The sequence below is a fragment of the Schistocerca piceifrons genome, chromosome 4 (genome assembly GCF_021461385.2).
Source record: "Schistocerca piceifrons isolate TAMUIC-IGC-003096 chromosome 4, iqSchPice1.1, whole genome shotgun sequence".
NCBI lineage: Eukaryota > Metazoa > Arthropoda > Insecta > Orthoptera > Acrididae > Schistocerca > Schistocerca piceifrons.
Window position 1 is genome coordinate 661,963,389 of NC_060141.1, and position 25,512 is coordinate 661,988,900.

General features: G+C 39.6%; 1 protein-coding gene across 1 annotated transcript in view; it reads right to left on the reverse strand.

Moving 5' to 3' along the window:
* The window catches only part of LOC124796100, a 46,230-nt gene extending 21,071 nt beyond the window's left edge, over positions 1-25,159 (reverse strand). Inside the window, exons 1-2 of the mRNA XM_047260187.1 lie at positions 24,864-25,159; positions 22,845-23,508 (exon numbers count right to left, since the gene is read on the reverse strand). Coding sequence (XP_047116143.1) covers positions 22,845-23,508; positions 24,864-25,016 — 817 coding nt within the window. The 5' untranslated portion in view covers positions 25,017-25,159. The remainder of the gene's footprint in view (positions 1-22,844; positions 23,509-24,863) is intronic.
* Between the last annotated feature and the right edge of the window lie 353 nt (positions 25,160-25,512).

Consider the following 25,512-nt stretch of genomic DNA (forward strand, 5'->3'; position numbering starts at 1 on the left):
GCGATTAAAAAAACAAGGCTCTGGCGACGCTGCAACAGCGTGCAGCGTGGACAAGAATAGGTAGCATGAACTGGGCAATCTGCCAGAGCTGTCCCCATCGGCCTTCTTGGACGCCTCACTGACAAAGTCCTCGATCCCATTACCCATTGAAAATAAACACCTACCCGTCCAACCCCTCCCCCCACCCCCCCCCCACCCCCCCCAAAAAAAAGGGAGACGAAGCAACGCCATGGGGAATGAATATGCAGGCTCGCCGATGGTAGTGTCGCGTGCGGGCTCTTTTTCATTCAAAGCAATAAACTGTATCTAGTTCACACCGCCACAATGTGGTATCTTGTGAATTTCTTTCTGTTACTGGGTAAGTAGACTATATTTTTTTGTAGGTAACGCCACGTAGCACTCTGTATGAAATGACTGTGCTGTGTGCAGTCTGTGGCTGGTTGGACTCATTGTTGGAATATTCGCTTGTGTTGTGTAGGGCAGTTGGATGTGAACAGCGCGTAGCGTTGCGCAGCTGGAAGTGAGCCGCTAGCAGTGGTCGACGTGGGGGGAGAGACGCCAGAGTTTTGAGCGGAAGATTTGGACGTGTGTCTATCAGAAAGAGTAAATTTGTAATACTGGATATCATGAACTGTTATGTATAAGATGACTTTTGAACACTGTTAAGGTAAAAACATTGTGTCTCCTCTATCAAAACCTTTCATTTGCTAACTATGCCTATCAGTAGTTAGTGCCTTCAGTAGTTAGAATCTTTTATTTAGCTGGCAGTATTGGCGCTCGCTGTATTGCAGTAGTTCGAGTAACGAAGATTTTTGTGAGGTAAGTGATTCACGAAAGGTATAGGTTATTGTCAGTCAGGGCCATTCTTTTGTAGGGATTATTGAAAGTCAGATTACGTTGCGCTAAAAAATATTGAGTGTCAGTTTAGTGATCATCAGAATAAGTAGAGAGAAAAATGATTGAGTACGTTGAGTTTTACTCTGCTGTCTTTGTATCAAGTAACGTAGAAGTTTATCAGCACAATCATATTAACAGAATCTTCCGTCGGTTCTTGGTAGAACAACATTATGATAATAAATGAAAAGCACCAGTTTGCTTTTGTTCTACAATATTGTAGAACAAAAGCAAACTGGTGCTTTTCATTTATTATTACCAGCACAATAGTTGATCATTTTTCTTAGGGTACGTTTCAACTGTTACTTACCATTATTAAGAAACTAAGACATGAACTTCTTACATACGTTTCGTCTATGACACAAATAAAGCCAATAAAAATAATAGTGGATACAATAAAATCGTCTGTATGCAACGAGCTCCAAAAAACACAATAGGTAGGCTAGTCCAGACTTATCTTCACAGAGCCGATACTTACATGTACGAGCAACGTTCACTTTAGAGAAGATGTTCAAGGCGAGCACCTTACATTTTCAGACACTTCATCGTTCGCTGGATCAGACTTTGCTGCGTCCTACGCAACAACACACCTGTAGGCGCCATTGCCGATGGGGCATGCACGCGAGCTATTTGGATGTACTATATACTTGTTTCTTTAAGTGTTCCCAAAAATAAAAATTAGTGGATTAAGGTCCTTGAACGTGGAGGCCGGAACATTGAACCTCCATGACCAATCCATTTCGCTGTAAACGCACCATTTAAGTAGTTACTCTCGTTCATTCAAAAATGTGGGAATGTACCAACAAGCAGAACTTTTTGTTAGGCGTCAGGCAAAGTGTTAGAAAGAAACATACACTACAGTGACACATTCAACTTGTTCGACAATAGGTAAGGGCCCAAAAGATCTCCTCCCAAAATTCCAGCACACAGGTTCATCAAAAAGCGTTCGAAAGCGACGTTCACGTTGACACGTAGATTGTGTTTCGACCCATTAAGGCTATTGTGGAGGCAGAAAATCACGTTTTTTATAAAATGTTCGTTATCTTGCACTTGGTGCAAAACTCATTCACAAAACCGTAATCGTCGAATGCGGTTTTCTGGCCGCTGGTGTTGAATTAACGTGTAATAATATGGATACAGTTCTCCATCGTGCAACACGTCAAAAACAAGTCTTTCAGATATCTGAACTGCCATGCAATAAAACGGGTACTTCGCCAATATACTTAGTGAACGGTTTCATGAATCGCGTCTGCTGTTTGTGGAATACGACTTGTCCTTGGTCAATCTCTGTCCGTTACCTATGAAACGAAGGTTAACGGTTTCCCGAAGGCGTTGACCCAACATTCTTACCGGCTTTGGGCCTTTGAGGGTACTGTACAGCACACGCACGAGTAGCAGCAGCAGCAGCAGTTTGGTTATTGGACCCAACGAGCATTAAAAGCATATCGTGGTGTTCATCGTCTATGTACTCCATCGGGAAGCCGCCCTACATGGACTTGACAGGACTAGTTATGGTTGTGCACTGAGCAGTTAGTAGTCACATGCGTGCAGTTTACTTAATTCCACTATCATGTGATAGATTATTTTCGTGTGACAAAATCACGTCCTGCTTACAAACAACGAAACTTAGGGAACGGACGTCTAAAAGATATAAAAAAGCATATGACTAGGATTCGAACCATAGTGCCATGGTGTATGTGGATTTGATGCCCCAGTAGTCTATTTTTTTTCTTTTTTTCATTTTTTTCGGTACTGTTCGTTCGTTTAGCCTGGGCGGACGTCACATGACAGCCATTCAAGATAATTATTGATTCCTTTACTCAGCTACGACGTCTGGTATGGTAGGGCGGAGTACTTTGTGATGCGCTGCGTGATGTGACAAGTGTTGCCAGCTCCTTGTTTTCATTCATGTGTTTTAAAAGTGCGCCCGATTTGATTTTGGTAGATAAACTTTTGTCTTGAATCTGGATGAGGATCCCCATGCCGACCTATAATTGCGGCACTCTTTTCTTCACCCTATATATGCACATCGTGGTGAGACGTAGATCACCTTGTAACACCCCGGGCAGCAAAAAGTCTACACGCATGGCGACCGAACTAAATGGACTTCTGTGACGGCTAACAAAGTCTACAGAATCCACAAAGCAAAAAGTACTTACCAAGGACCGAGTGACGTGGCGCAGTAGTTAGCACACTGGTCTCGCATTCGGGAGGACGACGGTTCAAACCTGCGTCCGGCCATCCTGATTTAGGTTTTCCGTGATTTCCCTAAATCGCTTCAGGCAAATGCCAGGATGGTCCTTTTGAGAGGGCACGGCTGACATCCTTCCCTAATACGATGGGAGCGATGACCTCACTGTTTGTTCCCCTCCCCCAAATCGACCAACCAACCAACTTACCAAGGCTCTTTGCAGAGCCCACTGAAATAAGATATCGGACCTGAAGTTCGTATTACCTGAAGTTCGTATTTTGCTACTTAAAATCGAGGGAATGAGCGAAGACAAAGGAAACCATTTGTGTAGAATAGCCAGAGAGAATAAAATCTATATTATCACACTTCAAGATGCCCACGTAGCAAAGTAAGAATAACTGTCAACTAGAACGAAGGTCAACGGCTGCAAAACTGTAGCGAATTTAACTTCAGATAAACATGGCTCCATCGTTTATGTCCTAAACGACGTCAATCAGTATAAAGTAATTAACATCAGCCGACAAAAAGATATCGAGACTCTTTCTGTAGAACTATCGGACCTCTACGTCATGTTCATCTATAAACCACCAAATGTAAACTGGCCAAGCCCACAACTGTCCCAGTCTATAGGAGAGATTTCAACTGCCACCACACAGATTGAGTGTACGTGCAATAGGATCACAGCGATGAAATGGTGAAATAGTGAGAGGCTGGATGGTTCAAATGGTTCAAATGGCTCTGAGCACTATGGGACTTAACATCGGAGGTCATCAGTCCCCTAGAACTTAGAACTACTTAAACCTAACTAACCTAAGGACATCACACACATCCATGCCCGAGGCAAGATTCGAACCTGCGACCGTAACGGTCGCAACATCGAATTGAAATTATTTATTAGTTACAGTAAATTGTTGACACATGAAGATAAGCCATTAATTAGGAATTCTGATGTGAAGAAAAGATCATATTCCATACTTGATTCTTATTCCCAAATGCTGCCTCCCTCAACATTTCAACAAGAGCGTTTCATTGTTGCAATACACTATGAATACAGTTCGGAAGTGCTAACCATCTTGTTTTGCTGGGGCTTGATATTTTTAATTGGGAAGAATGAATGAACTTTTGAAATTCTTCTGACATTCTCTGGCGTTTTGAAGAGCGAGAAAAGTAGCTGTAAATGTTCTGTATCAGAGCTTCGGTAAATCTAGAGATTCCTTGTGAATCAGCTACAGCAACTAAATGCGCTGAACGACAAAAAACAACTTCAAAATTATGTCGGAATATTGAGTTATGACATAGATCTTCAATGATTCATTATTACCTACCATAACTTATGCATCATCACAGCAAAACCCGACGACGTTATCAAGGCAAAACCCAACAACTTTATCGACAGATATCTCTAACCACACTTTACAATTTTTGAAAAGGTTGTACAGACAGCACGACTTACCTTTATCTCCATGTGAGGTAATTACATCAAGAATTTGTGTTTTGTCTTCAGAACTGTTTATATATCTCACTAACATGGGCATTAGTCTCTCATCTATAGGACTCGCATTCGGGAGGACGACGGTTCATTCCCGCGTCCGGCCATCCTGATTTAGGTTTTCCGTGATTTCCCTAAATCACTCCAGGCAAATGCCGGGATGGTTCCTCTGAAAGGGCTCGGCCGCCTTCCTTCCCCATCCTTCCCTAATCCGATGAGACCGATGGCCTCGCTGTCTGGTCTCCTTCCCCAAAAAACCCAACCCCCCTCTCGTCTATAAGGACGGAAAATGCACTGTTTCTTAGATCGTTACTTAACTTGTCCTTAATATCTGCCAAGATACTTTCTTAACAATGCCTGTGGATTTTATGTGACTCTGACTTTGGAGGCGAAAGGTGGAATTCGAAGCAAAACGATTGAGAACTTTTGGAGAGTTTTGCTAAAAATTGTTTCCCCTTTATATATTGCAACTAAAGTATAATATTTCTGTACGAAGTTTTAGAGACTTAGTACAAATTTTGAGTAAATTGGTGAAGAACGTTTAGAGATTTTCGCTAACAAGATTTTCCCTTTATGTATTACGTATTTACTACATATATTTAAAAAGTATGTGGCCTACAGCTGTCCGAAAGTTTACTGGAGTATAGTGTAAAAATGGGAATAAACGAGTCAAAAGCTTTGACAGATATTTGCTGGCAATGGTTTCCTTCAATGTATTTATTATATGTACAACATACAATAAAAATATGTAGCCTATGTCCGTCTGAACGTTTATTAGAGTATTGTCTAAAAATTTGAAATAAACCGATTTTTGGTAACAACGTAAAACTACATCACCGTTACATTTTCTTCACTAAGATTTTTATACAGAAATGCCATCCAGATTTACGTCTTTTCCGGTGGATTTTCCAAAAGTTTTCTTTCATACAAACCTTGTCCTGACAATTACAAACACACACAAACACAAACACACATACACACACACACACACACACACACACACACACACACACACACACACACACACACACACACACACACACACAACCAATCAGCCAAATCGGTCGATCTTCATATATGCGGCAACTGATTCTTATTTATATAGATTCGTAGCTCTAGCTTTAAAGTTCAGATTCACAAAACACAACTTTAATAATAACAATATAATAGCACTAAAAGCCACTGTCATTTTCTATCTCGTATGAGTTAAATACAAACATTTTCTTATGTGAGAATACCTTTTGTACTCTCCGTAGCTTTATGTTCCTCTTGTGTCTAGCTTACACTGTGGGTCACTAAGCCACTTCGTTTTGCTCCTAGTACTTTATTACAGGTTTTATATTTCGCTTCAGTCTTGTCATCAGCAAATGGCTCTAACCACTTCTTAAAAAGTTTTCATTTAACCATTTTTTGGAGAAGAATCGTTTTTTTTCCTTTCCTTGCTCTCCTGATGCAAGCTCACCCCTCTGTTTAATTTTCTTCTTTGATGCTGAACAGCCAGCTTTAGCACTCATTTATTTAGTAGCCTTACGCCTCTTACGTTACTATATCCAAATCACACACTTCCGATTCAGGCAGCTTGTTGTAACGCACTGATTTAATACTATCTTATTATCATCATGTGTGTCGATTGAAGCGTATTTCATTGTACTGGTTATTACTGTCGATTGTCAACTGTCGGCTACCTCCTTCAGTGTATTTGATATCTTAAAGGTTATCGTCTCGGATACCATCAGATCATTCATATCCGAAAGAATATGAAAGCGTGCACGTTAAATTGTACGAACCCCTACAGTATATATTAAATCTGCGTTAGTCTGTAAATTAGTGATGTTTTAAAATTAACCCAATACTGAGTTAAATCGTTTTTTTTACTTTGGAATGGAAATTTACGCGGGTTTTAGACTTAGGCAAAGGAAGTTAAATTACGCCTCATTTTTAACAATTTTACAATTCCGCCGCTAGGCCGCGACGGTCAAAAAACTCCTCTTCGTATAGTGGAATCCCGCTACGGTTAGCAACACTGATTATAGGAATGATGAGTGTGTTATATAGAACTTGTATTTTGTCTCATTGGTGTATGTAAAGATATCTCGTAGCGGTGGTGTGAACCACCACCTGGTCGGCCGAGAGCCAGGACTGGGGCCCATGGCAAGATTTGTGATTGGCCTCTGTCCCCAAATGCAGCAACCAAATTTTGTTGCTATTTCTGAAGATGGTCTGACATGATTTAAAAATAAGGCAAATTCGACGATACTGGAGATGCACGAAAGATACTCATTGGGACGAAATATAGAATAAATATAATTTCTTATTAAACAATAAGCATATTTTCATAAATGGAATCGGTCCGTGCACGGCAGTACACGGTACCAGTACGTTCCAAAAAGCCACACTCGAAAATGCGATTTTCCAGGGGGTCAAATCTCAGGTTCTATTGATCTTGGGGATAAGGGGTCAACTGTTTTGGATAGCCCTCGACCTGGCGACCATTTGTATACCTAGCAGAAGAATTGTCATACTGCAGATATTCTGCAATACAGGGTCAAAATTAAACATTACATACTGTCTTCAGCCCAGGTAAAGTAATAAAATCTGTTGGATCTTTTGCTTTAGGTGTGGTCTGTGGTGGACCTTAGATGGCTTACAAAATCACCAGTTGTTACTGAGCGTTTCTTAATAAAACCCCTAAAGACCCCGATTTTTAGGTAAGAAAAGTACCAGTTGTGGGGATGGCCAATTCTACAATTTATATTCATTACCCAAAGTGGTACTACACTCACAGAGAAATGGGTTAAAAAGGGTCTTAACATGCACAAAAAGAACTTAAAATGATTGCCAAACATTATGTCTAATTTGCAAGACTGCAAATTCAGTGAAATATTTCTAAATACACTTTTGCTCTTTTATGATACAAATAACAAGTCGAGCAATTTCTATAAATTGCAATCGATGAGCAAAGTAATGAGAAAAAAGCAAAACAAACGATTTTGAGTTAACCTTATTTTAAGCGCTCTTATTTGTTGTTTGTGTGTGTCGAAGTATATAAATATGTCGAAGTATATAAATAATCTGCCAAAAGTTTACTGATGTATAGAATTCGTTTTACATAAGCTGCATACGCTGTTGTAGCAGGGAAAAGAGGGAAACCAGTGGAAAAGTGCTCCTGCCAAAGCACAAAAGGGCGAATATGTTCATCTTGAAGAGAATCTGACAGAAAAGTGAGACCAGCTGCCTCAATCACCATTCTGCATTCCTCACCATAAGTTTTGGAATGGGAATACATACCCGCTTTTTTGTACGGAGAGACAGTGACGGTGGAAGAATGAGGAGACAGTGCCAGTGGGAGAGAAAGAGAGAAGAGGCTGTGATGGTGGGAGAAAGAAAGTGGCAAAGAATGATAAAGAGAGATGAATGAAGACAATGGCAGTGGCAACCAAAGAGAGTGGAGACGTAAATGGTCGGTGAAAGAAAGTGTCAAGAGAGATATGCATGGAGGCAAAAGCATTGGGAGCAAAAGAGAGAGGAGACAGTGGAAATGAGAGATGAATGGATCCCATTAGGCTTGGGGAGGATGTCTGGTCCTCCCAGACCGGCGAACTTTAATGCGTAGCTATAGGGGTGGGTGCATTTTGGACCGAAATTAAACACGTGGGTATAGGGGAAAAGTTAAGTTAGAGCCCTCCCACCTACACCACCCTCAGAATGTTTGTGCTGCTGAGGTATAGAGGAGACAGCGGCTGTGGCAAAGAAAAAGAGGCAATATGTAAGTGAGGGAGCAGGCAGTGGCAATGGAATCTACTGTGAATCAATGGAGAAAAATGTGACAGCGGGGGGAAGGGGGGGGGGGGAATGGTAAACATTGGCAAAGAGAGGTAGATGCTGGGTTTGAAGGCCTCACTAAAAGGAGGGAGTGAGTAAAAGAATTTAGAATGTTCTGTATTAGTGTATTGATTCGCATGACAAAATTTTTGGTGAGGAAGGCAGGAAAGGACTGAGGCAGCTGGTTCCCCACTTTTCCGTCAGAGTCTTTTCTTTCTTGTGTTCCGACAGTGAAGTTTTTCCTCTTGTTTATACAACGGTACTATACGTTGTTCGAGATGCTGCCGGCTAAATTGGAGCAAATTAACAGTTGTTCATGATGCTGTAGGTTGAGTCACAGCCGGTGGTGTTATACAACTGTCCATCATCGAGCCACTACTAACAGTATTAACTTCGTTTGCATGTTAGATGCAGTGTTATCCTGTAATACAGAACATGAGAACATTAGAGGAAATTATAGCGCCTGTGACATGTCATTGCATGTTGTTTAGGAAGCGGATGCCCCGAAGAAATAGCGCGAAGTCTTCCGACACACAGCGGATCGTGTATACAGGGTGTTACAAAAAAGTACGGCCAAACTTTCAGGAAACATTCCTCACACACAAAGAAAGAAAATATGTTATGTGGACATGTGTCCGGAAACGCTTACTTTCCATGTTACTTCTCTTCAAATCACATTAATCATGGAATGGAAACACACAGCAACAGAACGTACCAGCGTGACTTTAAACACTGTGTTACAGAAAATGTTCAAAATGTCCTCCCTTAGCGAGGATACATGCATCCACCCTCCGTCGCATGGAATCCCTGATGCGCTGATGCAGCCCTGGGGAATGGCGTATTGTATCACAGCCGTCCACAATACGAGCACGAAGACTCTCTACATTTGGTACCGGGGTTGCGTAGACAAGAGCTTTCAAATGCCCCCGTAAATGAAAGTCAAGAGGGTTGAGGTCAGGAGAGCGTGGAGGCCATGGAATTGGTCCGCCTCTACCAATCCATCGGTTACCGAATCTGTTGTTGAGAAGCGTACGAACACTTCGACTGAAATGTGTAGGAGCTCCATCGTGCATGAACCATATCTTGTGTCGTACTTGTAAAGGCACATGTTCCAGCAGCACAGGTACAGTATCCCGTATGAAATCATGATAACGTGCTCCATTGAGCTGTACATACTGACGAAACTAAAATTAGCTCTAACATGGAAATTAAGCGTTTCCGGACACATGTCCACATAACATCTTTTCTTTATTTGTGTGTGAGGAATGTTTCCTGAAAGTTTGGCAGTACCTTTTTGTAACACCCTGTATACAGGTGTATCAAAGTAAGGATTCCTAATTTTCTGATGTCGTAGGGGACAGGAATGTAAACATTACTTATCAATAATACAGAGTTTTCTGTACAAAAGCCAGTGCTCAACACCGAATGTAGATACTTTTGCTTCAGCGTTATTCTTATGTACGAAACAATTAACTACTGAAGTTTGTTCGCTGCTTTTAGTCACAGAATAACTTCTATGAAATTTTTGTACGTAGTTTAGGATATTAAAAGACGTAAAATTGTTTTTCCACGAGAGTGGGAATTAACTGGCTTCCTAATTACGGAACTGACACTGAAAGTTAAATTTGCTGCCTCCAGAACGTAATTTTTTTCGAGCTCATTCTCTGCATTCTCATTTATGATTTCCATATACATTATCAGACAGAACTAGAGAAAATTTCAGTAGGTAGAAATTTAAATAGCATTTTTCATCGAATTTAATTATAATAGTTTCGCAGAAATAAAGCAGTTAGTATCACATCTACGTGATGTGCCCTTGCTAAGACCATGCTTTAAATTTCACACTCGTTTTCCAGTGAAGTCCTTCCAGCACTTATCACAATATAATTTTGTTCATCCCAGTGCAAGTTCAAAACGACGCATTACTGGACGTTTTTGTACTGAGAAAAATGTTTAATTTCATGCCATGTATTATTTCAGAAAACTAGTCGTTTAATCTCTTAGACTTTCCGTCGCGATTCGTTGTCATCTCCTTGAAGTCGGGTGTTCTGCCGGTGGTCCACATCTTCCAATCACGATATTTCGACATCGTAACTCGAGTTCTTCATCAGGTGTTCCCTGTATCCCGGGGAACGTCTGATAAAGCCGTAGAATTTCGGCGTCGAAATATCGTGTTGGAAAGACGTGGACCACGGGCAGAACACCCAATCTCCACTAGATGACAAACTAGTATAGCTATTATGATACATCTTTTATAATGTTCCATTACAATCAAAACTATTTGGAATGTTGCAAAACACAACTATGTGCAACGGTACGTCACATAAATATTGACATTTTTATCGATTGTAAAACGCAGTTAAAGTATTTTATGAATATAATTAGTGTAAAAGATACAGTTAATGTTCTTGAAACAACTGATATGCAGCGATAATTTAGGAGTAGCATCTTTATTTAATGTCTATGAAAATAAAAAAGGATCGAAAGAGACGCGATTGTACGGCCGAGGAGGAAGGACGTATTTTATGGTACACATACTGTTTTGTTTCGCTATACGGAAGGCAGCCATTGAGCGGCTACACATTTTATGTAAGTTATTCTGTATTATTCTAAAATAAACTTGTTATTACTTTTACAAAATGAATTTCTCTGTAATAGTTGTCACCTCAAATGCTCGCAGTGGCTAAGTATTTTTAATAAGCATTTTTTCAGTAATTTGCGCTGCGAGAAGCTCATCTTCCGATGCAGCCTATGGTCGGCCATTACGCGCCGAAGTACTAATTTATTTTTCAAAATGTTAACAGTAAATGTAAATGCAAGAGATTTCGTTATAATAACCTTTCTAAATTGCAACAGATAATTAATTTACATTAAAGTTCTTTTTATAAATTATACAGATTCCATGAGATCAGTAAGTTTTATCTTGGCCGCTCCACGGCAACATTCGAAATTCTCTTGAGCCTTGCTTTGCAATCAATAGATAGAAATTAACAAAATTACATTCAATTCAGTTAATGGCAACTATATTTTAGTCATCACATGCAAAATCTAATGTTGGTACATGAATAACAGCGGCCCTTCAAGGACCCGTTTCATATTTACTATTGCACGTAAGTAAAAGTGATAAGAAAAGATAATATCCCTGAGAGAAAGAATCATGCTCTAAAAAAAGAAAAATTCATGTTGATAAATTAAAAATAAAAATATATAAAATATATATGTAATTATTTGTTGCATATAACGTAACAAATGACACAGACGTCACACATATCTCCAGTGTCCCATTGCGACACTGAAAAAACTGACACACCACTCAGATGAATCATGACTGAGTATGAAAAGGTTACACATATCGGGAAAGAATACTTGTGCCGTGACACATTCATGGACTAACAGACGGAAAGAATACTAAGAAACTGGTTTGCACAGGAGTGACGAAGACAAATATCAGTAGCCCACGACCACCACAACCAGGGAACTGGATGATAGCGTAATCGTGACCTACACGGCAATACAGAAAACTGATACGACTAACAAACTAACAAGATCGGCTTCATGTGTAACTCAATAATCATTTTTAAATTATGTACGCTCCAATTAATTCTATTTTTTAAACTGGTTAGTTTACTTTTGCTTCATTTTAAAATAAAAGGCTAAGTATTGTACTGAACTATACATTGACGAAAGATCTGCTACCAGTAATTCTACAATATGAAGTGCTCCATCCCCACTTACTCCCTGGCGTGCACACACATTTCAGTAAATAGACATCAGCACACTCGCATGTCAGCTGCCACGAGTCGTGTACGGGGAGCATATTATAACATAATGGCTTGTAACACTGGCGTGAGAGCTTTTCGTTCAGAAAATGTTTGAGTTATATCATCTAAGTGTATTTGCTATGCCAGATTGTTTCCAAGTTTCCCAAATCTCTGAGCTTTGTTGATGCATAGTTGAACCGAGACAGTTTTAACACGGGTCAGAGTGCTGAATGATCTTTCTGCTTCAGCCACAGTCAGTAAAAGATGCGCATAGCTACACATACATTCTGGAACAAGTTTAAAATTTTAAGCTCGTGCATTTTATTTAAGAGTTCTAATGGTTCCAATATACAGTGCCTCAGCGACGTGATCTCCAGTCATCTTGAAGTATATAATCCAAATGTATCATCTAAAATCTTAACCGTTTCAAATCGTGTTTTCAAGTTAACACTAGGCTGTCAATAACGACATAAAATACACTTATCTTGAATACATCTGTCATTTCATCCCTGGCTTAAACATGAAATACTTCCCTCTTCTTAGTGTGAATCTCCGGAATTAAGGATCGATACTGACTGCGCTGGTAACAACTTCAGATCAAGGAGAATGACATCCCAATTTTGCGAAAATATTTTAAGTCATTTAACAAGCTCTCAAAATGTCTCATTTCGACATCAACGGTAGTAAAAAGCAATGGTAGTATTTCGAGCTTGTAGTAATTTTCTTCTATAGTACACTGCTGGCCACCGTAAATGCAACACCCTGAAGGAAGCATCCGAATCGAGTCAAATTTACACCATGAGTTTGCAGCGATGAGATATGCAACTGATTAGAATTTCAGCGCAGACGCACATCACGCGCGCCTGTGGCGCCACCTCATAGCGCCATTTAAGGCTTGGCGATTTCGACGAGTGTACGTTCGGCACGTGTTTTTACCTTGTGGTTGTTTCACAAGACGATCAGTTATGCCTCGTAGACAACAGCGAACATCTTTTGATCAAGTATCCGAGTTCGACAGAGGAAGGATAGTGGCTTACCGAGATTGTGGATTATCATACAGAGAAATCGCTAGTCGTGTTGGACGAAACCAAACAACTGTAATGCGGATATGTGACCGTTGGATGCAGGAGGGTACGACGGACCGACGTGGTCGATCGCATTCACCTCGGTGCACCATTGCACGTGCTGATAGGCAAATTGTGAGCATGGCAGTGACGGATCGCTCAGTGACATCCGAACCATAGCACAGCACATTGCGTCTGTAACGCATCATCCAGTGTCTGCGCGTACCATTCGACGCCGTTTACAGCAGAGTGGTCTGTCCGCAAGACGTCCATTTGCTTCGTCTACCATTGACGCAGAACCACAGACGTCTCCGTCGCCAATGGTGTATGACAGACGGATGTGGACGGCAGAATGGAATGACGTTGTCTTTACTGACGAGGCACGCTTCTGTCTGCAGCACCACGATGGTCGGATTCGAGTGTGGAGACACCGTGGAGAGAGGATGCTGGACAGCTGCATTATGCACCGCCACACTGGTCTTGCACCGGGTATTATGGTATGGGGCGGTATTGGATATGACTCTCGCACGCCTCTAGTACGCATTGCCGGTACTTTAAATAGCCGGCGCTACATATCCGAGGTGCTGGAGCCTGTTGTCCTTCCTTACCTTCAGGGCTCGGCCACAGCCATATTTCAACAGGATAATGCGCGACCACACGTGGCACGCATTGTCCAAAGGTTCTTCGTCAATATCCAGATTGAATTGCTTCCCTGGCCGGCTCGCTCTCCGGATCTTTCGCCGATAGAAAACATGTGGTCCATGGTTGCTCAACGAGTGACCCAGATTACATCCCCAGCTGCCACACCAGATGACCTTTGGCAACGTGTGGAAGCTGCTTGGGCTGCTGTACCCCAGGAACACATCCAACGTCTCTTTGACTCAATGCCGAGACGTGTGGCAGCGGTGATCTCCAACAATGGCGGATACTCTGGCTACTGATTCTGGCAGGAACCACATGTCACAGACGTCTGTAAACGTAATCATTTGATACTTGGTCAACATGTTATCTACAAAATAAATTTTGTTGTGCTACCTCTTGTCTTTCTTGGTGTTGCATTTACGGTGGCCAGCAGTGTAATTTGGTAAATTCGTGCCATGCTAAAACAATTGAATGATATCACCATAATTTAAAACACCCCGTATCGCAGAATGTGTTTCAGCTAACAAATTTAACTTACTGAGAGTCTCAACAGCAATGGCAATCTCATCCAAGTGAGCTGCAAGTGGTACTGCGGCAGCACTCCAACGGGTATCAGACATGGAATGGAAAGAACTTCTAACACTATTTCAGAATTTTCCATCGCTGTGGACTGATACTAAATGGGTTATGAAGAAAAAGTATCTGCTTCTTGACAACTCTCGGCTGCTGATGCTCAGCGTAATGCTATAACAAACACATACGCTATCTAATCAAAAGTATCCGGATATCCCCAAAAACATACTTTTTTCGTATTAGGTGCATTGTGCTGCCGCCTACTGCCAAGTACTCCATCTCAGCGACCTCAGTAGTCATTAGACATCGTGAGAGAGCAGAATGGGGCGCTCGGCGGAACTCATGGACTTCGAACGCGGTCAAGCGATTGGGTGTCACTTGTGTCACACGTCTGTACGCGAGATTTCCACACTCCTAAACATCCCTAGTTCCACTGTTTCCGATGTGATAGTGAAATGCAAACGTGAAGCGACGCGTACAGCACAAAAGCGTACAGGTCGACCTCATCTGTTGACTGGCAGCGACCGCTGACAATTGAAGAGGGTCGTAATGTGTAATAGGCAGACATCTATCCAGACCATCACACAGGAATTCCAAACTGCATCAGGATCCACTGCAAGTTATGCGGAAGGTGAAAAACTTGCATTTCATAGTCGAACGGCTGTTCATAAGCCACACATCACGCCGGTAAATGCCAAAAGATGTCTCACTTGGTGTAAGGAACCTAAACATTGGACGATTGAACACTGGAAAAACGTTTATTGGAGTGACGAATCACGGTACCCAATGTGGCGATCCGATGGCGAGGTGTGGGTATGGCGAATGTCCAATGAACGTTATCTGCCAGCGTGTGTAGAGCAACAGCAAAATTCGGAAGCGGTGGTTTTATGGTGTGATCGTGTTTTTCATGGAGGGGACTTGCACCCCTTGTTGGTTTGCGTGGCACTATGAGAGCACAGGCCTACATTGATGTTTTAAGCACCTTCTTGCTTCCCACAGTTGAAGAGCAATTCGGGGATGGCGACTGCATCTTTCAACACGATCGAGCACTTGTTCATAATGCACTGCCTGTGGTGGAGTGGTTACACGACAATAACATCCCTTTAATGGACTGGCCTGCACCGAGTCCTGACCTGAATCCTATAGAACACATTTGTGATGTTTTGGAACGCTGACTTCGTGCAAGACCTCACCGACCGACATTGATACCCCTCCTCAGTGCAGCAGTCCTTGAAGAATGGTCTTCCATTCCCCAAGAATCCTTCCAGCCCCTGACTGAACGTATGCCTGCGAGAGTGGAAGCTGTCATCAAGGCTAAGAGTGGACCAACACCATACTGAATTCCAGCATTACCGATGGGGGGCACCAAGAACTTGTAAGTCATTTTCAGCCAGGTTTTAGGATACTTTTGACCACATAGTGTACTAAAAATTTTGTAAGCGGATTTCAGTGAAGAAAATCTGACTGAGCTCCTTCATAATACCCTGTAATATTAATTCTGTTATTATAAACTTGTCCGCGTCATTCACTGATAGGAATTGGATGTCGGTAGAATTGTGTATGTATTAGCAACTCTCGTTTTCTGATTATAATTTACAAATTCCAAAATCTATTCATTTGTTTCATACTTATGAATTTCCTTCTTGAATTAAATATAACGCAGGATGAACGTCGTTTGTTCAATACGACTTTAATCAGATGTTGATTAACATTAATTGAATAATACCTCTCATTTTCGGATCCAAGATAGCACCTCTGACGTGATGGGCACAACTAGAAATAAATTCATTCTGAATATTACTTGACACGTTAAGTATTTGTAAACGCTTTTCAGATTCATATCGGTCTCTGACCTGGCTAATGCATTTTGCTAGAACTGGAGCATAGTTACTCAAGAGCTCCAATATTCCTGGGAAATATTCATTATTTGGATCTCTAATTTTCTGAACAGTACGTTTGAAGGTCAAACCTTTTTGACCAAGAGGTATCAGGTCTTATGAGAGTACCAATGTAAGTTGGTATTCTACGGACGAACAACAGAAGAAAATTAACTTTTTGCTTCCGAGCATCAGCGCGGCCGATGTACATCTTTATGGTCATTTCATTTCTTAACTTTTACGATTTTTCTAGGACAACTACATAATAAATATGCAGTGCTTTATTTTGTGTTTATTCTTACACGCAAAATACTTTTTGCATACTTGTTTTTCGAGTAAAATCACCATCTGATGGAATCAGTAGTGCCTATCCTCGAATATTGTTAGCAAACCTACCAAAGTATAACGACGTTTCACAGCTGTTGCTGTGTACATTTGTTGGGGAAAAGTTTTGATAAGATTTCCAACAACATTTAAAGAAAGCTCATTTTCGAATCCATCACAAGGTGATTTTAGTGCACGATCCCAAAAGGAAATATTGTGCATTCAAGATTAAAGAAGAAATATAATTGTATACATCTGGCTGTATGACTCATAAAACTGAAGTGGAAAGTCAGAGAGCTAGATTGGTTATGCTGGTGCAATGGTCTTTTCTTTATAATGTGATACCAAAATTATTTTACAATAGCAGTCTGATATTCGCCAATTACGCTGTGGAATCCGAACCCTTGTTGGGACTCCCATGAGGCTTGAGCCACCACCACCTAAAGAGAAGGCCGCGGCGCGCTCTTGTGACGTCACGCAAAGCGGGCCAGGGTTGGCTTGGCGCTGCGCGTAAGGATTCGAGACGCACGGCCTGCAAATCTTTGTCAAACGGTTTTACAGAACCTGTTCCGTAAAAAATAATTAATTTCTGAAATACTTCTAGATTTATATGGCAGCTTCATGATGAAGTGCCAATCATTTCGATAATGGTCATAACTATTGTGGTATTTCACAGATGAGTATCAAATTTGAGAATGTTGCCATCAAAAATAGGGGGCGCTATGAATTTGTGTTTGATCCATATTATACATTCTATTGCTGTGTGTGAAATACAGATGAGGTTTGGAAATTTTCGTAAAACTTTGTATCAATATCTGCTTCCAATCTCGAAAAAATTGAGCATCTGCAGCAACTTTACTTCCGATCGCAACGCGCGGGAATGAAATATTCATAACGCCTCTCATATCTCGCAAACCGCTGGAGATAACGAAACGAGATCTTGGCAAATGATACCACGCAAAGAGGAGAGTACTTTGCCGTTTGCCGTACGGTTAAAATACGTAACTTTATCAATCGCGATATAGCAGAAGCTATAGTTTATAATTCTTTTTACCGGTAACGTAATTGCTTAAGACTTATCAATAGCCAGTGAAAACGTACGAGTGCGGGATGTAAATAATATTGCGATATACATGATAAAACAAGGTACATTTGTGAAAAATGCACTGTGATTTTCTGGACCAGACGACTATTATTTACACTCACTTGAAAAATTCTGCACTAATACAGTGTATAATATTAAATTCCTCTATCTTCAGTATCCTAAATAAATATTCTGTAACTGTTTATAGAGCGCCCTCAGGAAAGCTGAGTACTTTCCCGAAGCAAACAATCACTTTTAACTCACCTTTCCTCAAAAAGAAAAACAATTATGCGTTGTTATTGTAATGTAAATTTTCTTTCCTGTAAAAATATGGCAGATTTTGAGCATGTAAGGAGCCGCGGGCAGGTGTTGACTTTCTCACAAAAGTTGCAAAGAACTTTACAAGCCTGATTGACAATACTCTGCAGATAAAAGAATTAGCAACATATGTTTAAGTGAAATTTTAGATGTATTCCTGACCATAATGGTCAGCTGTTCAAAATGTATGCTGTAAGCCCTGCAAACAACAGTAGTTTTATCAACAGGACCTTTATATAAGTCAACAGTGAAAATCTACAAACCTACAGCAGACATTTGCAGCAGTTGGAATGAGACAATGTGTCACGCTAAAAATGTCAATAATAAATTAACCTACTTCTAGATTAATTTGTTCCATTGTTTGAAGCTGTATTTTGTAATAGAATTTCATTAAGTGTCTACCTATGTGACGGCAGGAGACAGTGACTCATTAAGGGAATCAAGCTATACTGTATTTAAAAAAAAAGGGGGGGGGGGAATGCTGTATACAATACTAAGAATTGTATTAAACTCCAGAACAAGGGATACTACAATTCACATTTGCACTTTAGTAACTCCAGGGATAGATCAGAAATCACTGCTGGTGACTACAGCAAGTTAAATTCTTTGTAATATGTAGACAGATTAATGTAACATGAGAACGGTAGTACTCAGCATGCTTAAAATAATGTAATTATTAATAGTTTATGTTAATGTAGGATTATAAAACACTAGAAGTAATGAACTATAATTTATTTAAGTCAGTCATATGTACATCTACTTCCTGAAAATGCTGTTACAAAATCCAGGGCACAACATGGTTCCATTACAGAAATAGATCACGATTTCCATCTTAAAAGGCAGCAAGCCTTTTCTACTTTCATAATGATTGATTAGTTGTACACATTTGATATATTGTATTTTGTGAAAAATGACAGTTGCAAAACATGTCAGATGCATATAACAGGTTACATTACCAGTCTTACTGTCTATAAAATTTAATAATTCTGACTAACAATGACTTATGTTGCTGACAAAAGTATTAACTCAGACAGATTAAGAGAGCAACAAACATTTGTTGGAATGTATGTACCATGATACAAAGGTGTACTGGGATGAGGCCCTGCTGAAGGACATTCAACGAAGTGAAAATGTAGCTAGTCGTTGGAAACTAATAAGTAATGGTAATACTGAGTACGACAACATATCAGACCAACCTCACATTACAGTTTAATACCTGATCCACAACTGAAAGAACTCTTTTATATTGTTACTGCACAGCTATGCAACATTTGTTGAAAACCCTGCCATAAGCTAGAAGTAGGCCAATTTCCTTGTAATGAACTTAAGTGTAAACAAAAAAAGGACAACATAAATCAAAACTGTAACAATTTTACACTGATTCCAAATTAAACTGAATGGTGTAGGATATAATGTCCTACACATTCAAATAAAATGCAGCAACATGACACTCCTTAATGTTTGTAAGGATACTCTCCCTCTATATAGGTGGGAAGAACTTTTCGTTAATTACTATATAAACACCACCTTTCACATTATTCCTTTCAGAATAAACTGTTTCAATTAAACTGACTGTGTGGAACACCGAAGCTATATTTTAATGCTGTGAAGTGATTTTCTGTAACACAAGATTCTACAGCTACTGGCAGAAACAGTTCAAGAACACACTTTTCACTCACTACCAAAGTGTGTGCTGTTATGAAATTTTCTAGCATATTAAACACATGCGCGGTCCAAGTCTGACACACAGCGTCACACTACCAAGGGGTTTCATAAGTAAAAAAAAAAAAAAAAAAAAAAAAAAAAAAAAAAAAAAAAAAAAAACCACACACACACACACACACACACACACACACACACACACACACACACACACACAGTAAGATTAGTAACAAATAAAGGGTCACAGTCTGGATGAGATGCAAATTTGGGAATGGAGACCAACTACTATGTCTGATATTAAACTATTCCAAACTGAGTGGAATAAGCAACTACTAGAATGTAATTATGTCTCAGTAAAATAATATATGCAAAGCAGTAGCTAACTGTTACCCATATGCAACAATACTGACAGCTTGTATCAAAATTTAGATAAACAGCTGTTATGAGAAGTAACTACATTAAGAAACACCCTGGTGCCATTCTGATTCAGGAAAATGGGAGAAATCCATTTTTGGCTTTCCCTTTTGTAGTATTGTAATATTCTACTGTAAGTTTTATATGTCTGCATGCCAAAATAATAGCCTCTAATTACATACATAGTTATAATGAATTACATGAGGTTTAATACAGAATTACTTTAACAGATTTCTTCTTGTTGGGCAGCACAGGCTCAACAAATTGAAAGGAAGATGTAAATATTTCTGCACAGAATAGCTGAAAGACATAAAAACTTTACTAGGAAAAATTGGCCCAGTTTCAACCTTAGGCCAGTATCAGGTGCACACATGTATGTGTACACAAACTGATAAAATTTTACAATGATGAGATTGAAACTAGCCATTAGTGCAGGACAAAGTATTTACTTCAGCTGAACAGTGTGCATGGAAACATTTGTGACCTTCTGACATTTGAAACTGGTGGAAGTAAATTTTCCAAAACTTACAGGCTATATGGACCAAATGACTATTAGTGTGCATTCAGTTGAAGGTACTACACCAATATGGGTTATGGAACCTGCCTCTGCTTTCAGTGGACCAAATACAGTGTAACTGAAAGTGTGAGACATAATAGAAATTTCGTGTGACACATGATAAATGTCCTAACATGTAAACTGTAGGCAAATTAAAATGTGCTAAGCTTCCGTTTCTTAAAAGAAGCAGTAAAGGTGTCATTCTTTTTCTTAATGTAATTATTTAATAATGCGTTGGTGGATGCTTTGACTAACAATTTCAGTATTTTATCTGCCGAATGACCATTACTGCAAATAAAGTCTGTTAAGAAGAAACTTTTCTTCTGAACAGCATTTATGGTTATATTTTGAACAAGCACCCTTTGACTGTTGCATGACAAAAAATTTTTTTCATTAGGGGCAGATATTAATTTCTGTACAGTAATGTAATTGTAAATAACAACATTCACAACATCAGGCTGAGGGAAAAACAGACCACCCCTGTCCAAATTTTTGATTAAACTAAGGTGTTGTTCACCATGCAGACACATTTCTTTGTCTAAGAGAAGGTATTTGCTGCACACCTCACACTGCTGTTTCTTCAGTACACTGCGAACACAATACCCTGCTAAATATGTTAATATTGGAAGGTATGTTTCTGCCTGCCTGAAATCTTCCTCCAAATACATAATGTCAACCATAAACTCAGAGTCTGTTTGTATAGTCTCTTTTGCGTCATCATTACAATTAAAGATGAACCCTTCTGCAACAGGCAGTTTACCAAAAGTACTTGAATTCAACATGAGTGGTAACATGTTCTGCATCCTCATCTTTGCTTCCACTTCAAAAATCTGTCTCACAGATATGAGATACTGAGAGCCAGCCATTGATCGGTAACTGCTAAACCTTGCTTCCAGAGAATCAGTTTGAATTTTTCCAGGCAAAAAATAAGTGAAACCGAGCTCTTTAGTACAGTACCTTGCCATCTCAATCAAACCATAGGTTGTGTGTGTCAGAGCTATATGTGTATCTTTTGAAAGGGTATTATTTTTCAGGCCTAAGTCCTTCCACTTATCGAGCCACACAAGAAACTTCTCCAAAAAAACTAATTTTTCATCATTATTACTTAAAGACAGAGGGCACTGGAAGAGATCATTTAGTCGAACACCTTTGTGAACTGTCTTAACATTTACAATTTTCCACCATGTAAGTATAATTTTAATAAATTCTGCAGTGGTCTGGTAATGTAACAAGTTTTTCTGTTCTCCTACAGTTGAAATGGCTTCAGCTGTATGTTCATTGAATACCTGTAAAACAAGGCTCACATTCTGTTTCTCAAGTGAAGATGGATAAAGAGACTTCAAAGAAAGACCATAAGAGTGCTTAAGTAGACCATTACATTCAATCTTATGAAGCTGCCTCAGTGCTTCAAAAGATGCCATTAACACCTGACTATCATCACTGCTTCCATCAAATTGTGGATATTTGAGCAAAACTTGAGAGTCCTTTTGATTAACCCAATTATTATGTATACACCTTAGGATGTGGACAGAATCAATTATAAAAAATAGTGGCTGAGTTGGATTAGCTGGATGTGGGTAAACTATACTGAGTTTTGGAGGTGAGCTAAAAAGTGCCATAGATTTCCTATTTATAGCATTGTTGTCACTAACTACACAAATAACTTTGAAACCAATGTCATGAAGGCCACATAATATTTTCTTCACATACAAAAATAACTGTTCAGCTATTAGGTTTCTAACTGGAAGGACATGCACTACTTCTTTAAAAGAAGACAGCAATGATTGTATCATAAAGACATATGCTGTAGTAGCAGCCTTGTCACTATCAAATGCTGCCCCCACAATGTTTCCTCCCTTGTAATCAAAATAAGGTTTAATATGAATTTCATCCATCATTAAAGAAATGGTACAATCACTTTCCTGCAAAGATTTAAATCTTTCCTTAATATACAGGAGCATAGCACCTTCATTTTGTTCATTATGAGGACCATTAGTATATGAGGAACATATTTTCTGTAAAGTTCTTGGATGAGGAAGAATAAGATTGCCAGATGACCTCAAAAATTTATAGGCATGAGGGGAGATAGAATGCAGGATACAACAAAATACAGAAAAGTGAGGATTAAACCTATAGTTTTCCTCACAGCTACATAGCAACTTAACTTGCTCACTTAAGAATTGAATTTGTTTCTGTTTTTCTTCATCTACAGAACTGCACATGTCATTTAAAATGTCCTGTATAAGAAGGCACTGGCTTTTTAATGAATTTTCTTTTGCACTGACTAATTCCTTCACTTTGTCTAATACTGTAAACAAATCATTCATATTTGAAAGTTTGTGTGGTATTTTTCTACTGCCTATCTTTCTTATCTCAGTGTTACTTCGATAGGCAGACAACTGCAAATCATTTGTCACTACAACAGATACAGACACAGATGGAGCAGGCAATACAGTAAGCAATAGAAATAGGACACAGTCACTTCTCCTAACAATGGTCCATTCACTAGGAATGGTTTCTCTTTCTAGGCACTGCAGAAATGCTTCAAAAGTAGAAAATAACTTCCTCGAATCATACTCTGTTTTGGTTACTATACTGTCTTTAATTGCTTGTAGAAGATGTTCATTGTCCAATCTAGCTCTCCTTTCCTCTGCACTTTCTCGAGAGCTGGTAGATGGAGTAGACAAATAGCTTGGGCAGCCTGGTAACACTGATGGGACAGCACCCTCTCTAAGCCTTGGTCTTGAAAGCTTGACAGTAAGCTTTGTGCCTTTCACTTCATCATAACATTCCGTATGCCGGCAGATGTCAGATTCGGTGAAATGAAGTTCACAAACCTAAAACAAAGTAGTGTGAGTCAGTACAATATACAGCATGATCTAGAGTTGTGTGTCTGTATGTGAAAGTAAAAAACACTGGATTCTCATTCATTTTCCACCAATATAAGCTTGACAGGTCACACCTTAGTGGAAGTACACAAATTATTTAGGCCTAACAGCAATATACCATGTTCTACAACAACATGCATATTCCATTTTAATATTCTTTTTTTAATTAGTACTATAAGCACTAGGAGCATACCTCACAAGGCATCAGTAAATGATGAATATACCTGTGAACTGCTTGTTTTACAGCAGTGCTGTGATATTTACGGAACTATAAGAGTGAAGTTCATATTATGGATTAAGTGGCACCAAATTTCAGTAATCTGTTGGATTCTGCATGTTAACATAGCAATTATTTTATAATTTTGACTTTACAGTTTCTTCATTGTCGTGGTATAAGAGATATCAACAGCTGCAGAATACTATTTCACTGTGGGTGTTTTTATGCCAGCACATATTAAAACTGTGTCATTGCAGGTAACACTGAATGAGGATCTTGATATATGCCTAGCACAAATTTCATGTTTGGATAGAACAACAACTCCAAAGCAAACGCATGCCAAACACAAAATAAAGTTGAACAGATGCCAACATAAATGACACACCTTAGTAAGACAGTCATGACCATCCAACTGGAAGTATGTTAAGACGATATCAACTAAACATTCCGTCCCAAGCTGTGCTGTATGAACTAAATGACACTTGTCATTTCAATTAACCATCTGAAACATTTAAAATACCGGACGGATTAAGTAACTGGATGCGTTATTAACGAGAATGTCGTTATATGAGGCGGCTCAAGTGATACAGAACGCCATTGAAATCTGTTTGTGAAGACACCTATTCTGCATCGTAACCTGAAGTTAGGTTAGGTTGAAAGATAATTATTTGTTCGTGGGTTGGCGAATGTCTAACAGGAAAAACTAACACACAGAAAAACAACACATATATGCTTCATACAGAGAGATCGCTTTTTAAACATGAAAACAGCAGTTTCAACATTCGTTAGCACTCATGCTAACTAATGCGAGAGTGAAAAACAACACCCACTCACAAATAGAGAATAAAACGTATCGGTAATGCGTAACAAAATACGAACTGCAGAGAAACTTAAACACGAATAAAAAGTAACACGAGTCACAAATTTATATTTCGTTTTCAAAACCAAAATAAAGCCACTTGAAAACGAATACTAGGCCTATTTACTGCTAGCTTTTGCTCACAATTTTAGTCAAATGTATCCAAAATGCAAGATATTCTACCAGAAAAAAAATAATAATTGTACTAGGAATATAGTTTTTACATACCTTCGTGTGCTCAGTGGGTTGGAAATTGTCCCGATGAATCGCTGAAAGCCATTTCCAACGCAGATTCGCATCTTTCGGAAAGGAAAACAACATTACTTTCGGTCCAGTTCCGTAATTCCCACGACACCTTGGCACACAACATTTGTAAACCATGTTCACAGCAGCTTCACTACACGTAAACTCTGTAATCGCTAGTTTAAAGCACGAATACAGCACTCGATCCAACAAACGTGTAGATAAACGCTTCGAAACACAACATGGTGGCCCGCTTGGAGTGACGTCACGACCTGCTATGAATTTCGCGCCGCGGCCTTGTCTCTAGGTGGTGGTGCTTGAGCCCCGGTGAGTTTGCCCCCCTACCCCCTCTCGTCAGCCCTGTAGGCTACAGATGTGGCTGTGTCTGGCACGCAATAAAGAAACCAGCCGCTGTAACACCAGAGAGAAATGAATCTGGACCAGAATATTATATATTATTCTTTCTCTTCTTTCTGCCATGCGGCGTTTCACGAATCTAAGTTTCCCTCTCCTTCTATCCTACCAGTCGTCTTCTTGCATGGCCGTGTCCTGCATCGTATGCCCCACTCCCGCGTTCCAATGTAGCCGCGGTCTTCCTCTTTTTCTGTTTCGTAGACATCTCCAGTGCCGTATT